This window comes from Beta vulgaris, chromosome 4 (assembly GCF_026745355.1).
Source record: "Beta vulgaris subsp. vulgaris cultivar EL10 chromosome 4, EL10.2, whole genome shotgun sequence".
Classification (NCBI taxonomy): Eukaryota; Viridiplantae; Streptophyta; class Magnoliopsida; order Caryophyllales; family Amaranthaceae; genus Beta; species Beta vulgaris.
The window spans coordinates 60,256,173-60,271,642 of NC_079205.1; the positions used below are offsets into that span (position 1 = coordinate 60,256,173).

Here is a 15,470-nt window from a genome sequence, read left to right on the forward strand (position 1 = left end):
AAACTAAATGGGCCTAAAGGCCTACTAAGTACTAACTTTTTACTTAACAACTATTATCCTAATACCAATTCAATATGAGTATATGAAAAAAACCAATTCTAAGTATCGGGTACCCGGACCTAGACCCGCTCCAACCGGGTACACAGAGCTGGAACTGGTCAAACTGGGTACCCACCAGGTACTGGGTCCGAAAAAATTCTACCTAGGATTGGAACCAGATGCAACTGGGTCCAATTTTTTGGACCCAGACCCGGACCCAGTTGGACCGGGACCGGGTCCAGACCCGGCGGGTCCATACCAGGTCCGGGTCTGGATCTGGGTACCCGGAATTTCTGCTCACCCCTTTTTGATTGGCTCTCTTATTGGTGTTTATGCTCTTGGTGTTGCTACTTCTGTTTATATTAGCTTGGGTTAGGTTAGAGTATCATTTCGAATATTTGTTAATTCAATCATCAGCTACTCGATCAGAACTAGTAATATACCAGAACTATTCTTACATTCAAGAGAATGTATACATACAAGTAGAAGAACTACCCTACAAGCCATATTAACCCCTCTCTTCAGAATCCAGAACTTTGATAAACTGCTGCTTCAATTCAGTAATACTAGCTAGAACTAGTCCGATTAAACTAGTTTAGCGCATGGTTTAGGTTGATTTTCAAGCTTCATACATGATCCTCAGGTTCTGAATGATGTTTAAGTCCCAATATTACCTCATTAATCTCCATCCATTTCGGATGTGACCTGTCTTCTACAAAGAACTCATGCACCATGCTGTTCACTTCAATTGAACTACAACCTGGAGTTTTCTTCTCAGACTTATTTTCACGGATTTTCTCCCTCAAACCCGCCACTGAATCCCAATCACTTTTAGCTGCAAATATATTTGATAAAAGCACATAAGCTCCGCCATAATCCGATGCCACATGACAAAGTTGATTTACCATGTCACCATCAATATCCATATAACCATGAATCCTGCAAGCATTAAGGAAAGCACCCAAAATGACAATATTTGGTTTCATGGGCATGCTTCTAATGAGCTCCTTAGCTTCTTTCACAAGCCCCCCTCGGCCAAGGATATCGACCATGCACCCATAATGCTCAATCCTTGGTGCAATCTTAAAATCTCTTTGCATTCTATTGAATTGCCTCCTTCCCTCGTCAATGGCACCAGCATGACTGCAAGCGGATAAAACAGCAACTAAAGTTGCATCATCCGGTGCCACTCCAACAGACTCCATTTCCCTGAAAAGCTCCAGAGCAGTTAAACCATGGCCGTGGTCAGAAAGCCCTGATAACATAGCATTCCAAGTGCATCTATTTTTGCTGTCCATACCGCGAAATAGCTGCATACCTATGTCAATACTTCCACATTTGGCATACATGTCCACAAGCGCGGTTCCCAAGTGAACATCAGCTGCAAGCTTATGTCGAATTGTATATGCATGAATCCATTTCCCCATAGCTAGTGCTCCCATTTGAGCACAAGCTGTGAGAGCACTTGTAATTATCATGCTATCTGGTTTGATCCCCACAAACTGCATTTCCTTGAATAATTCCAAAGCTTTTCCTGCCATTCCACATTGCAAGTAACCAGAAATCATCGACGACCATGACACTAAATCCCTCTCTTCCATTTCATCAAACAAAATTCTAGCAACATCAGCTTGACCCAACTTGCAATACCCAGCAATGATAGCATTCCACGACTCTGTATTCCTTTCAGGCATTTCATCGAACAACTTACGTGCATTCTCCAAATCTCCACAACTGAAACACGATGTTATCAAAGTATTCCAATTGACAACATTATTCACAGGCATTTCATCAAACAAGTTACGTGCACTCCAAAAATCTTGACATTTCGAGTATAAATTGATCAAAGCATTATTAATAAACGCATCATAATCAAAACCCAATTTTAAAACCATCCCATGAATTACTTTTCCTTCGACATAATACAGTTTCATACTATAAGTTTTAAGCACAAAAAGAAAAGTGAATCTGTTCTCTTCAACCCCATTAGACCTCATCGCGCGATAAATTTGGATGGCTTTTTCTGGGTTTTTTGCCTCGCAATACCCTCTTATAATAGTCGTCCATGAATAAGAATTTGGAGAATCAATTTGATTGAAAATTTGATGGGCGTAATCGACATTTCGAGCCGAAACGATGAAGGATTCGACAACCTTTGTTGCAAGGAAAGTGTCTTTGATTTGGCCAGTGGTGATAACATAAGCATGAATTTGCTTCAAGATTTGTGTTGAATTGCATGATTGAAGGAATGAGAGAATGGTGGAATTCCAATATTTGAATTTTATAGCCGTTATTTGCCGCAGAGACATTAAAAATAAAAAAGTTCATTAGAGGACGTTGATGGTGATCTAGGAGCGAAGCCATTAATGGCTACTAGATTCAACGGTTGATCTCGTAAAAGACCGCATACTTTTAGTTTAAAACTAATGTGTAGATTCGAACTATTTTACTTTTAGTCGTTAAGACTCAAATATATACCTTTAAAGTTATGGGATCAAATTATATATTAAGCATTTACTCTCTTTTTTTTTTTTTTGTTGTACATGGATCACATGTAGGCTCCGTTTGGTAGGGTGTAAAATATTTTCAGTGTAAAATGATTTTCATGGAAAACAATTTACAATGTAAAACACAATTCCAAAATTAGTTTTCCGTTGTTTGGTTCCATGTAAGAAAAATGAAAGGGAAAGTAAGAAGGTACCGAGTTATTTTTTGAAGTTGTTTGTTGTATTTGAGAATCAAGAAAACAAAGGAAGGAGAAGAGAAGGGATGACTAAGATAGTGTTGGGTTCGAGTGTAATGAAATGGATTTGTTAGAAAAACTCATTCTTGAGTTCGTCTAATTTTATGTTAAAATTAGACCGCCTATTCTAATAATTTGTATATTCAAATGCTTACTTGCATTCGCGTACTTCAAATTATAATTGTCATAGTATATTAACATCAAACTGTAAAATACTTTTTTTAAAAAAATAAAGGACATTTTTAAGGTATATTAAGGATACCAAACTTCTCGAGAATTGCCTGCATAATAATAATTAAAAAGAAGTTAAACATTGGTCAATTTTCACGCCCTAATAAACGACCCAATTGATTAGTTAGTTAGAATACTTGTATTCACACTCTAAACCCTTGTACTTTTCAGACTTCATCTTCCTCTTGAGTCTTGACTATCTATTCAATCCTCCCATAAGACATTGAATTGTACTTGATAGTAAATTTTCTTACATTATTTCCCTATATGTGTCAAGAAGGTACAATGTTGTGGGACGCCTCTGGAAAATTCAATCCCCTCTCAAATTCAAAATGTTATTATGGAATCTTGCTCATGAAATTTTGCTGGTAGGTTTTGTTCTTCATTCTAAGATTCCTTCCTTCTCTGCCTGTCATCGTTGCCTCCATGTCAGTGAAACTCATCTTCATACTTTCAGGGATTATCCTAATTCAGCTATGCTTTGGACGGAAATTCTATCTTCTGACATTTTGCCTTTAAATTTTGATCTTGTTAAGTTCAGGAATTTGCCTTGGCAAGATTGGCTTCTCTATCAGTTCAAGTTTACTGGTTCTTGGTTGACAACTTTCATAACTTGCATTTGGCATTTATGGCGTTGTCGCAATAAGGCTGTCTTTGAGGGTTCTGTTGGAATATATAGTTTAGTATAAGTTTGTTAGTTAGTTTCCTTAAATTAAGTTAGTTTGTTATTAGATTAGTAGTTATAAATACATGTATTTGTACTCATTTCAGTACACATCAGAATAATAGAATCTTTGTATTTTTCCTTTCTCTCTCCTCTCTTTGTTCAAAGCTCAACAACAATGGCTACTCTTTTCTTCTTCTTCCTTCCTTAACCTCTCAATTTTAACATGGTATCAGAGCAGGATTTGAATCCTAGCTTCATAATTTCTTCCGCAAGTTTTTTTAAATTGAGATATCTTCTAGAATTCTTCCCCTGAAATTCATCGTTCAAACTTCGTGAATTTTCTTCTTCAATATTTCACGAATCCATTTTTCACTCAACTTCATCAATTCAATTTGAGTTGAATGACATTTGCAAAATGTTTTCTGACCTAGAAATTCATTTTCCCCCAAAAAAATTTAGGGTTCTTTTGCTACGTTTGTTTATTCGCGAACCTAGAATCACAATCAGCGTCGAATCTATTTGTTGATTCATCAACTTCATTCTTCTTGATCTTTTCGCTCAGTTCTTTCAAGATTCTGGATTTTTTTTCTCTGGTACTGATCGAAGGTTTCGAATTTCCACCAGTATTTGGAAATTTTGTTTTGGTGGTGATTTGATATGTTCTTGCTGTTGTTGCTCGCGCTACTATCTTCTCTTCGAATTATGCAATCCTTCTCTTATTCGAAGCATTGAAGATTTCATTCTAGTTTTCGATTCAAGATTTTCTGGGTATTTGATTTGTGGGATTCGTGAACTCACTTGGATTGTGGAATGTTTTATGGGCACGCAAATTTTCTGGGTTTCTCTCGCTAAACCTTCTTTCTTCCTGTAAACATGATTCTGATTGGGGGATTTTTCAAGTACGAGTTCATTGTTGGGTTCTTGCTTCATCTGTTCTTGGTAATATAAGCGATTCGACTAGCAATTTTCTGGATTCATGAATGGTGAATTTCATTGCCAGTTTCTACTCAGGTGAAATTTTGTCCATCTTCCTTTGGGAATTCTAGTTTATTGGTGAATTCGGGTTGCTGAATTTTCTTGGATTTGTTGTAGTTGTGTTGGGTGTGATGTATTAATGATGATTAATGGTTGTTCTTGGTGGTTGAGAATTGATGCTCATGGTAATTGTTTGTGTTTCTTTGTGGTTGTTAATGATGATGTCTTGCTGTGCACAAATTTCCCGCCATGTTTTCTTGTGACCCCATACACAAATTCTTTGTGATCCCATACAAAATCTGTCCATCTTCCCAAATTACATTTTTTCTTGTGACCCATACAAATTCTTTCCTTAGAGATCATTTTTTTCTCTTTTTCTGCCCATAGAGGCATGTTTTGTGACCCATTGTTGGTCAATTTCGCCCATAGAAGCTTCTTTCTAAGACCCATCGTTGGTCATTTTGCCCATAGTGGCTTGTTGCCCATAGAGGCTTGTTGCCCATAGAGGCTTGTTGCCCATAGAGGCTTATTTTGTGCCCATAGCGGCTTTTGTTGTGATCCATTGTGATCTTGTTTTGACCCATAGATGGTCTTTTTTTTCTTCATGATCCATTGTGATCATTTTCTTAAACCCATAGAGATTTGTTTTGATGAGACCCATTGTGTCTCATTCTTTCAAGACCCAAGTGGTCATTTTGTTTCTCATTCTTATTCTTTAAACACATATTTCTCTTCTTACTCAAATCCTAAAGTTTGTTCTACAAGGATTATTAGTCAAATTGCCGAGGTTAAATTTCGAGAATTTGATGGATATCCTATTGTTAAACACAATCTTCTTTCACATTTTATCTTCTTTCTCATCTTAAAATCAGAGTCAGTTGGTGTACTTCTTTTCAGTCTCCTAGTCTGCTGTATATTCTTCCTATTAGAGCTACATTGGATTACAGTTGAGGTTGGTGTTGATGTTAAGGTTGTTGTGGTGATTGGTAAAGTGATGACAACAGCAAATTCTGGTCTCTGATGTAGCAAACTTGCAGCAGCATGATGATTAAAGGAAGTTGCACAATGCTTTAGTGGTACTTTGGTGACGTAGTAGTTGCAGTTGTGATGTTTTTGGGTAGCTGAGATGCTGAACTTGATGCAATATATGGTTCTACCATGATCTTTCCCTGGTTTTCTGTAAATTTTTCCAAGCTTATATAGTTGGGTAATGGTACAGACATCCCAAAGTCAGTTTGATCAGTTGGGCAGCATCCTTCATTTCCAGAGCTTTTGCAAGTCTTCACAGTGATTCCACAGCCTCTCTTATGTTGCTAAGTTCTGCTAATGGGTTTAAGGCCTATAGTTCAAACTGTAATGTTTTTTGTCCACCATTCCAGTTTGAGGGGGATGTTGGAATATATAGTTTAGTATAAGTTTGTTAGTTAGTTTCTTTAAATTCAGCTAGTTTGTTATTAGATTAGTAGTTATAAATACATGTATTTGTACTCATTTCAATACACATCAGAATAATAGAATCTCTGTATTTTTCTTTTCTCTCTCCTCTCTTTTTTCAAAGCTCAACAACAATGGCTACTCTTTCCTTCTTCTTCCTTCCTTAACCTCTCAATTTTAACAGGTTCTATGTTGAACGCTAAGACTATGATTAATCTTTTCTGGTATGAACTTGGTAGCACTAACCTTGTCTTTCAGGGCTCTTCTTCTACTTCTCCTCCTCCAGCCACTACTCTTTGGGTCCTCCTCCAATTGGTTATATTAAGCTTAATGTTGATGGTGCTTGGAAGGCTGTTGATTGTGCTGGTGGCGGAGGTGTGTTCCGGAAAGTTGACAGTTCTTGGTATGTGGGTTTCTCTGCAAAATTCTTCGCTTCCTCTCTCCTTGTTGCGGAACTTCATGGCTTTAAAGGAAGGGTTGACAATGGCTCAAGATTTTAATATGGATTGCCTTATCATTGAAATGGACGCTTTGGAGTTGAAGTCTATGCTGCTCACTAATGTGGAAAACTTCCAGAATAGTGCACTTGCCAATCTAATCCGTGATATCACCACTATCCTCAATAGAAATGCTTGCTACTCCATTATGCATTCTAAACGTTCTGCTAACTCGCTCGCCCATCTTCTCTCTCAAGAAGGGGCAAACTTGTCAGCTTCAAAGGCTACTTAATTCTCCAACCCAAGTTTTGCTGTTGGTGTCTACAGTGAAGACTTGGAAAGGAATTCCATCTCTGCTCCTTCGACATAGTCCCCTCATGCTGCTTCTAGTTGCTATGACTATTAGATCAGTTCTTATGGCTTCTATTTTGGTTTGGTTTTGGACTTTCGTTTCCTTCTGGGGCCCCTTTTGTTTGTCTTTTGTATTCCCATGAAGGCCTCTGTATTTTGTAATGGGCCTATGACCCCCGTGGTTGTAGTTTCCTTAAAGTAAATATAATCTTCGTTTCTCTGTTAAAAAAAAAAATTGTGGGAACACTATGCACCTTTTTTTTTCAGGGGAGGGAACACTATTCACCTTAATTCTATTATGCATCATTCTTACAAAGACAAAAGAATAAAAATAAACGCATAAACAACTCAAACAATATATACATAATATATCCATATGATCATATGATATACTTCATATTAAATTCTCCTTGTGACATCAAATTTACCAAATTGGTTGATAGCCCAACTCAATAAAATTACCAAATTGTCCTCTCTAACATATTCACCGATCTTTTTATCCGTTTAGCTATATTTTAAATATAAATAACAAGCAAAGCAAAATTATGAGATTTAGAAAGTCTATATCTACAAAATCCATTTGCATTTCTTTTTTTCTTTTCGTGAGCAAAGTAAACAATTATAAATAACACTTAAATTAAGTCATAAGCAATCCGAAGCATTTCACATTCAATTCATTATTAAGGAAATTATACATATAACAAGACACAAGTACACTACATTACATAAAAAGCACATCTCCCGTTGTGACTTGTGACTCAAACTAATAATAACGTACTTTTACAATCAAATAAACGCTACATAGTAGTGTTTTTACATACTTATTAAACAAATTAATCAAACTAGTTTCATGGTTGATCTTTAAGATACATCCTAGCAATCTGACCATTAGCTCCCTTAGGGTAAAATCCACCAGGAGTATGTTCATTGCCACTTTCGTACAAGACTCTAAGTATTTCAGCAGGTGTTCGAGCATAAGATAGCGAGTCGCGGTTGGACGATAAGACGTTGGTGCATGTCCGACCTTCTGGTCCGAGCTCCGGCGGGACTACGATGCCTTCGTCTTTGATGCCACACATACCCAATTTGTTCCTTAAGATTGAAATGCGCTTTGTGAATTCTTCCACGGTGAACTTGTATGGGTGCACTATTTTCTTACGTCTCTCATACAAGTACATTCTAATTACTGCATCTTGGCCTGCTTCAACTCCTAGTAACCCTGCTAAGAGCTGGAACAAAAATTACAGTAGATAAAAAAAACTACTTTGTCATTAATAGTAATGTTTAAGTTCACAGTTTAAATATTGGTTATTTATACAAAATTAAAAGAAAAAGTCAGAAGCCAATTTTTTTTTTTAATCCATATGAGCCACAAAGGCGGTACAAAGTACAAAGAAAGCGATGGAGGATTCGAACCTGTGACCTATCGTCACATCACCTCAATCTTAACCACTAGGCCAAAACATCCTTGGTCATCAAAAGCCATTATTAAAAAGCTAGTGAAATTAACTTTTACTTTTGACTGAAACGCTGAAAAGACTGACTTTTAATTGTTTGACCACATGGAAAACCCACAAGCCATTGAAAAATGAAAATCTACCTAAAAGAGTGCATGCTTGGTAGAAAACAAAATTTAAGATAAGTAAAAGCTACATAAATTTCTATGTGTATGATTTTTTTAGGATGAATCTCCCAAAGGTGCAAATATATTCCTTTTAAACGAAGGAATAACACATTTCCTCCCAAATTCTTGGCTTCCAATACTATTGTTTTTTTCCTCAAATAATTGTGTTCATCATAGAAAACCTCAGAGATATTTTCGTAAACCATATAGTAGAACCGATCCGATTTGTGTGGATCCGGTTCACATTAAAAATATTGTGCATCAGGCTCAGGCACGTGACCCACTACAAACTATTCACTCCTACTTTTCAAAAACCTGCAATCGTCTCTCTCTTCAATAATACAAAAACAATTATTCAGAATAAACAAACACTATATCATGGCAAAACACACTATATCATGTCCATATACACTAAATCATGCAACACTATCGTGTCAAAAAAAACACATCAAAATAATATATCATTTCAAAATACATTATATCATGTCAAAACACACTATATCATGTTCATATACACTACATCATGCAACACTATCATGTCAAAACACACTACATCATTTCAAAATACACTATATCATGGCAATACACACTATATTACGCAAAACACACGCCAAAAAAACTCAGCAAAACACAATCATGTCAAAATACACTATATTATTTCAAAATTAAACAGAAATGATCGAAAAAACTGAAAGACGTAGTACGAACTTGAACATAGAGAAAACGAAGAAGTTATGAGAGAGAAAATGAAGAAGTTATTAGTTTATGAATTATGAGAGAGAAAATGCAGAAGTTATAAGATAACGAAGTTAGGCTACGTTCAGTTCACCTTATTTTTGCTTATTTCAGATCTAATCAGGTCAAATCAAATCAGAAAAAATAAGTTCAGATCAGATCATGCTTATATTTAAAAAAAACATTATTACTATTAAATTTCTTTCATTACATATTAGTAAAAATTGTAATAATTGAATATTAATAAAGTACTCATTGAGACGAATCAAAAAGACCCTACATGACTATATTTTTTCTTATATATTGAGAAAAATCTAAAAAATAAGATCTTGTAAATCAGATCAGATCATATCAGAAAAAATAAGTTCAGATAAGATCAGATTAGATAAGTTCAGATCAGAAAATTTCAGGTGAACTAAACATAGCCTTAGAAGAAGTTATTATAGGAGAGAGAAAGAGAGAGAAGTTATCAGAGGAGAGAAAAGAAACAGTGAAATACTAAACGCGACAAAACTGAGAGTTGTGATCATTACAACTACGTGAGATGGATCAGGTGCACACTAAAGTTAGTGTGCACCGAGTTCATATATATTAGTTTTTTTTAATAGTAGAACCTATAGATCGCCTTTTAAAAAAAAAAATCACTTCTCCTAGAGAGCTGTTTTGTTGATTAGATGGATTGTATTAGTACTAGACTACTAGGGTAACTGGCTAACTGCTAAGTGCTAATCACTAGCAAACAGTAGAAACTACTGTCTTAGAGTATCTAAGAAGGATAGCTCGTTAGATCAAAGTAGTTAACTTGTCACAATCCACAAAGCAAGTTCTAATTTAAACACTTCGACAAATCTATTTCAGTTGCATGCATAAGCTTAAAAATAGCTGTCCACTTTCCTTAATTGGTAACCCAGTCGACATCTGTGGTAACTCAAACTCACAAACTAGCTGACTAATTAATTCATTCCAGGAAAAGTTTTTAGAATCTGGACTAATTTATTTAGAAAAGTAGCATAGCACGATAAACGATTGCTTCATTTACCACTAGAAACTAGAAAGCCTAATTACAAATTGACACCATCTTTCTTTACATAACTAGACAAGTAGAGAGAGACTTCTATGGATTTCAAACTTGTTAAATACAAATTTGACTATTATTATCTTTTGATTATGATATATTAATACAAGGGTTATGCTATATACAGCCCTTAGGGCTGTATATAAGACATAAATACATTACTTAAGATGAAATTTAGTTATAAATTTAGGACAAAAGTTTGCATTAATCTATATAATAAATGATCAGTTAATGCTTGTTTTTTCCATTTTTAACTTTTTATATGCAGCCCTTAGGGCTGCATTTAGCTTTTTCCTTAATACAATTATAAAAAAATATAACTACTAACGTTTGTGCATATATATAAGTAACAAGATGGGGATAAATTGAATAGGACATGAATATTGCAGAAGTTAAAGTGTTGTATATGTTTAAATTAAAACAGTACGAAATATTATGTAATCTAGTAAAGAATTTTCTTACTCTCTTGCTGACGTAGCCTCTGATCTGTGGGTTGGCACCAACATAACCATTGAGTCCCATGTAAGGAATAATATAAGAAGCCAACATGTAGCTGAGACTATCTCTATATGGATCAAATGGGGGCTTAAGGTCATGCTCAAATGCTTGATTGACAATACTTGCAAAATTTTCTGGGCTTAAATCCATCAATGGCCTTGGAATGCCTCCAACTGTTGTCTTTAAGGCCCTAATAATAGGAGAAAATGAAGAAAAACAAAAGGCAAAAGCCCATATCAATTGAAACAAAATTTGTGTAATCAATTAGGCATTATTTTACAAAAGAAATAGAATAAAACAAAACAAAATTATGTATGTATATGTTTGAGGAAATTTATCTAGGTATTAGTTTTTTTTTTGGTTGATCAATTACTACAAATTTATTTGTAAAATTATACTATTATACTACTAGGTTTTACAAATACAACCTTACAAAAAAAGTTTGACAAATTACAAATACAACAGATGAAATCCATCATTAAGACGACGGAGCAGAAACAAAAGTCACATTAAAACACATATTTTTATATTATTTACATACATAGGAGCACATATTTTGTAACTAACTCAAAGGTATTTTGAAGGAGATCAAATAGGAGATTTTATGCTTATATATACTCAAAGTTGGAGATTTGTAATATTTAATTTGGATGTAATCATATTGTTGAGTGTATATACACATTTACTTATCCCAATAATTAAAAAAAGACACAAAAGAATTTCAAAATTTGCATGAAACTCTACTATAGTGAAGCTAGTAATAAGTATGAACCATATATTTTTAAGGGTATAGTTTGCAAACCTCAAGTGTCCAACTTCCTCATAACCAAATTCTTTGATAATACTCTCCGTAAGGTTGTCAAGGTTGGCCTTACGGACACCGATGGGAGGCGGACCGCCGAGAGTGAGTTGCGGGGCAATGTCGTCGAGGCCACACCCTAGGGCACCCCATAAGAAGTAATCAGCTTCCAAATGTTCAATATTTTGAGCAAATTGCAATAGCATAGTATCAATTTTGTAAATGGGTAGCACAAAAGGTGGGATTGGTGATTGACAAGTTGGATTATTCGAGTTATTATTATCATAAAACGGGTCATAAAGACCTAGATCATCGCCAGATGGGTCGTAAGGGTCTAAATATTTGTTCGGGTCATTAGGGTTTGTGCCCATACCCGAGTGTACCGTGCTAACAACCCCTAGGAGAATTATAATTATGATTAGCATTTGTGAGGGTGATAGTGAAGGAGATTTGGATATGATTATGGTCATTTTAGTATGCTAATTAAGTAGGAAGATTTAATTTGTGGGTTGGTTAGGCTTATGTGAAGTATGCTTAGTGAGATTCCTATAAATCGTATATATACCGGATGAGTTGAGGGAGTCATTAACTTTGCTAATTAGACAATGATACTTTACTTGCTTTTTTAACTTAAGTTTTCCTTGTGGGATTAACCAAACTTTATAGCTAGCCAGGGAATAGGGATGTCTCACCAAAACTTGTCGGCTTCAGAATGAGATTACATTGCGTTTGTACTTACTTTGAGATATGTGATGGTAATTGGTAAATGCTAAGAGTACATCTAAGAAACCAAACAAGAATAACTAAAAAAAGAGGAATGATAAATGTCTAATAAGCTGTAGACATTTATCAAACATTTAATATTTATGTGGCAACACCAAAGTTATTAAAATCGCGATTCAAATATTAAAATCTTACGATTTTACGATTCAAAATATGATAGACGATTCGATTTGTGATTCTAGACGATTCTATACATTTTTGTTGACTACCGAAAACCTCGCAAGTTTAAATCATGCTAACAAAGAAAATAAGAGATATATATTGTTAGTTATTGCCAATATAGTGGGTAAACAACTATTTTTTCCAATTTTTAGGTCTTTTAACTTATAATTTTAGCGTATTCAATGAAGATTGAGTGCAATATCTTGGTTATACATGTTTGTAGAATCTTACGATTCTATGATTCGATTTTACGATTCGATTCTAATCGATTCAAACTAGAATCTCGATTTTAACAACATTGCGGCAACACACAAGTGGCACACACGTCACGAAATTGTTTGTCCAAAAAAAATTACTTTTGCAATTTTTAAACTTGTATATGTAAAAAAATATGTTTTAAAAAAAATAAAAAATATACCAATATTCATATATTGTTATTCTCTACAAATAGACATTCATTTTGATATAATCTTATCATTTTTTTATTTTACCCTTCTCTATCTATTATTTAGATATGTAAAAAAAATACGAACACTATTTGCTTATACACAAATAATATTTGTTTATACATAAACAACATATGTTGATACACAAACAACATATATTGTGTGCACAAACAACATATAGTGTTTCTATATAAACATGTGTTTGAAAAATAATACGAACACTATCTGTTTATACACAAACACTATATGCTTATACACAAACAACATATGTTGATACACAAACAACATATGTTACACACAAACAACATATATTGTGTGCACAAACAACATATAGTGTTTCTATATAAACATGTATTTGAAAAAACAATACGAACACTATCTGTTTATACACAAACACTATTTGCTTATACACAAACAACATATGTTGATACACAAACAACATATGTTACACACAAACAACATATATTGTATGCACAAACAACATATACTGTTTCTATATAAACTGGTAGTGTTTGTATTATAATGGTTAGGAAGGATAAAATAAAAATATGATAAAATTATATCAAAATGAATGTCTATTTGTAGAGAATAAAATTATATGAACATTGGTGTATTTTTTAGATATATAATTTTAAAAATTGCAAAAATAACATTTTCTGGATAATGACATGTATGCCCCATTATGTGGTGCTAAATAAATGTTAGATGTTTCTAAATCTCTAATTATTAGACACTTATCATTCCTCCTAAAAAATGGGGTATAAGAGTTCGATTTTTCAACAAAGTTGTTTATTTTCAGGAGGATATGACTTTCAACTTCATTGTCACAAATACTAAATTTAATTTCTCTAGTTGTAAGAATGGGAGGAATCCTCCTTTAACATACTACGATTTCATTTTAGGTGATTCGAGTATACTCCCTTCGCTTTTATCTATTTGCTACATTTTCTAAAAAGGGTTGCTTTTTTTTATTTGCTATATTGTTCAACTTTCCTTATTAGGAGACTTGGTCCACCAAAAAGTAATAGTATTATATTTGTTTTCCCTCTTCTTTCACCAAAAAGTACTACTTTTTTCCCTTTTCCAACTTTATTTAATGTTAAAGGGGTCAAAAAGTACACCAAAAAAGAATGAAAAGAACATCTCCTAAATTCTTATGTAATCAATAATATAGCAAATAAATAAAAGCGGAGGGAATAGTAGGTTACCTTTTAAATTTTATTATCATGAAAATGTTGAATTGTAATAACTTCACTCGAATTCTTATAAATGAGTAAAATGACCCCTTTAAATTATGGTATTATTTCGGTATGAATCCTATAAATTATTAATGGCCCCTTTAAATTATGGTATATTATAAATGGCCCCTTTGAACTTAATAATATTTATGATTGAAATTAAATCCTGAAATCTAAGATTATCATATCAAATAACTCTATTGTTGGATTTGGTGTCTTGAATCTCATCAAAATTGGGGTCTTCGCAGGCCTGACCGATCAAGTCGGGCAAGCACACCTGATCGGGCGTCCTTCGCGAATCACGACCGGGCAAACATCGTCCGATTGTGCCTGAGACAAATCTGGCTTGAAGAAATTGACCATCCGATCGGGCGGATGTTGCCCGACCCTATCGGACGGCTGGAATAATTTGTCGCGCGACATTCTAGGGTTTTTTGTGTGAGGTTCCTTATGTTATAAAAGGACCTGCTAGGTATATTCATTATTAGACACAACTTATGAAACACTTTTAGCCTCTAGAATTTATGACTCTTTGTGTTATTCTCTCTAGTTTTTCTCCATTATAGTGAAGAAGCTCGAATGTGGACATAGGTCTATTTTGACAGATGCACGTAAATCCTTGTGTTTCTTTATTTGTTCTTCTTTATTGTTCTTCTCATCCTTATTATTCATTGACTTGTACCGCATTCATCAAATTTCAACACCCCGTTTCTTAACACCTGGATTGTATTATGATGTGTTTGGATAGGAGGATTTGATTTGAAAGTTTGGAATTGATCATCTAGTGTTTGGGTGACGTAGAATTTTAAATCTAGAATTCGACCCAAATTCCAAACCATGATGAACAAGCTCATTATTGTAAGGATTTCAAATTATGAATTAAATAGTGTTATTTCAAATTCTTAACCATAGTTTATGCCTCAACACACTCTCTCTCCTCTACCATGTCCATTATCTTCCTCAACACTCTCTGTCTCTCCTCTGCCATGTCCATCATCTTCCTCAACACTCTCTCTCCTTTGCCAAGTCCATCATCTTCCTCAACACTCTCTCTCCTCTGGTAAGTTCTAATATCAATTGATATTTATAAATTGATGAAAAGTCAAATAATCTGGTAAGTTCTAATACGAAGATTTATAATTCTAAAAAATTTCTAAACTTGTGATTTGGAATTGAATTTAAGAATTTCAAATCCTGAATTTAAAATGATGTATTTGAAATCAAAGTCCTATT

At 34.2% G+C, this 15,470-nt stretch overlaps 2 protein-coding genes across 2 annotated transcripts; both read right to left on the bottom strand.

Annotated features, from left to right (window-relative positions):
- Nucleotides 1-665: 665 nt before the first annotated feature.
- On the bottom strand, nucleotides 666-2,036 carry LOC104890309 (pentatricopeptide repeat-containing protein At3g29230). The gene has a single exon (XM_010675741.3). It carries the CDS (start codon nucleotides 2,034-2,036, stop codon nucleotides 666-668), a length of 1,371 nt encoding a protein of 456 aa, XP_010674043.2.
- A 5,478-nt stretch (nucleotides 2,037-7,514) lies between these two features.
- Nucleotides 7,515-12,109, bottom strand: LOC104890308 (ferritin-like catalase Nec2). The gene is made up of 3 exons (XM_010675740.3): nucleotides 11,612-12,109; nucleotides 10,774-10,999; nucleotides 7,515-8,106 (listed from the first exon to the last, which is right to left on the bottom strand). Exons 1-3 carry the CDS (start codon nucleotides 12,076-12,078, stop codon nucleotides 7,726-7,728), a joined length of 1,074 nt encoding a protein of 357 aa, XP_010674042.2. The 5' UTR covers nucleotides 12,079-12,109; the 3' UTR covers nucleotides 7,515-7,725.
- Between the last annotated feature and the right edge of the window lie 3,361 nt (nucleotides 12,110-15,470).

Excerpts from the sequence above, each read along its gene's own strand:
- LOC104890308 (XM_010675740.3), bottom strand. The coding sequence starts at position 12,078 with ATGACCATAATCATATCCAAATCTCCTTCACTATCACCCTCACAAATG. Across the intron at positions 11,000-11,611 it reads GAGGAAGTTGGACACTTGAG|GGCCTTAAAGACAACAGTTG; the intron begins GTTTGCAAACTA and ends TCCTATTATTAG. Across the intron at positions 8,107-10,773 it reads GAGGCTACGTCAGCAAGAGA|CTCTTAGCAGGGTTACTAGG; the intron begins GTAAGAAAATTC and ends TTTTTGTTCCAG.
- LOC104890309 (XM_010675741.3), bottom strand. The coding sequence starts at position 2,036 with ATGAGGTCTAATGGGGTTGAAGAGAACAGATTCACTTTTCTTTTTGTG.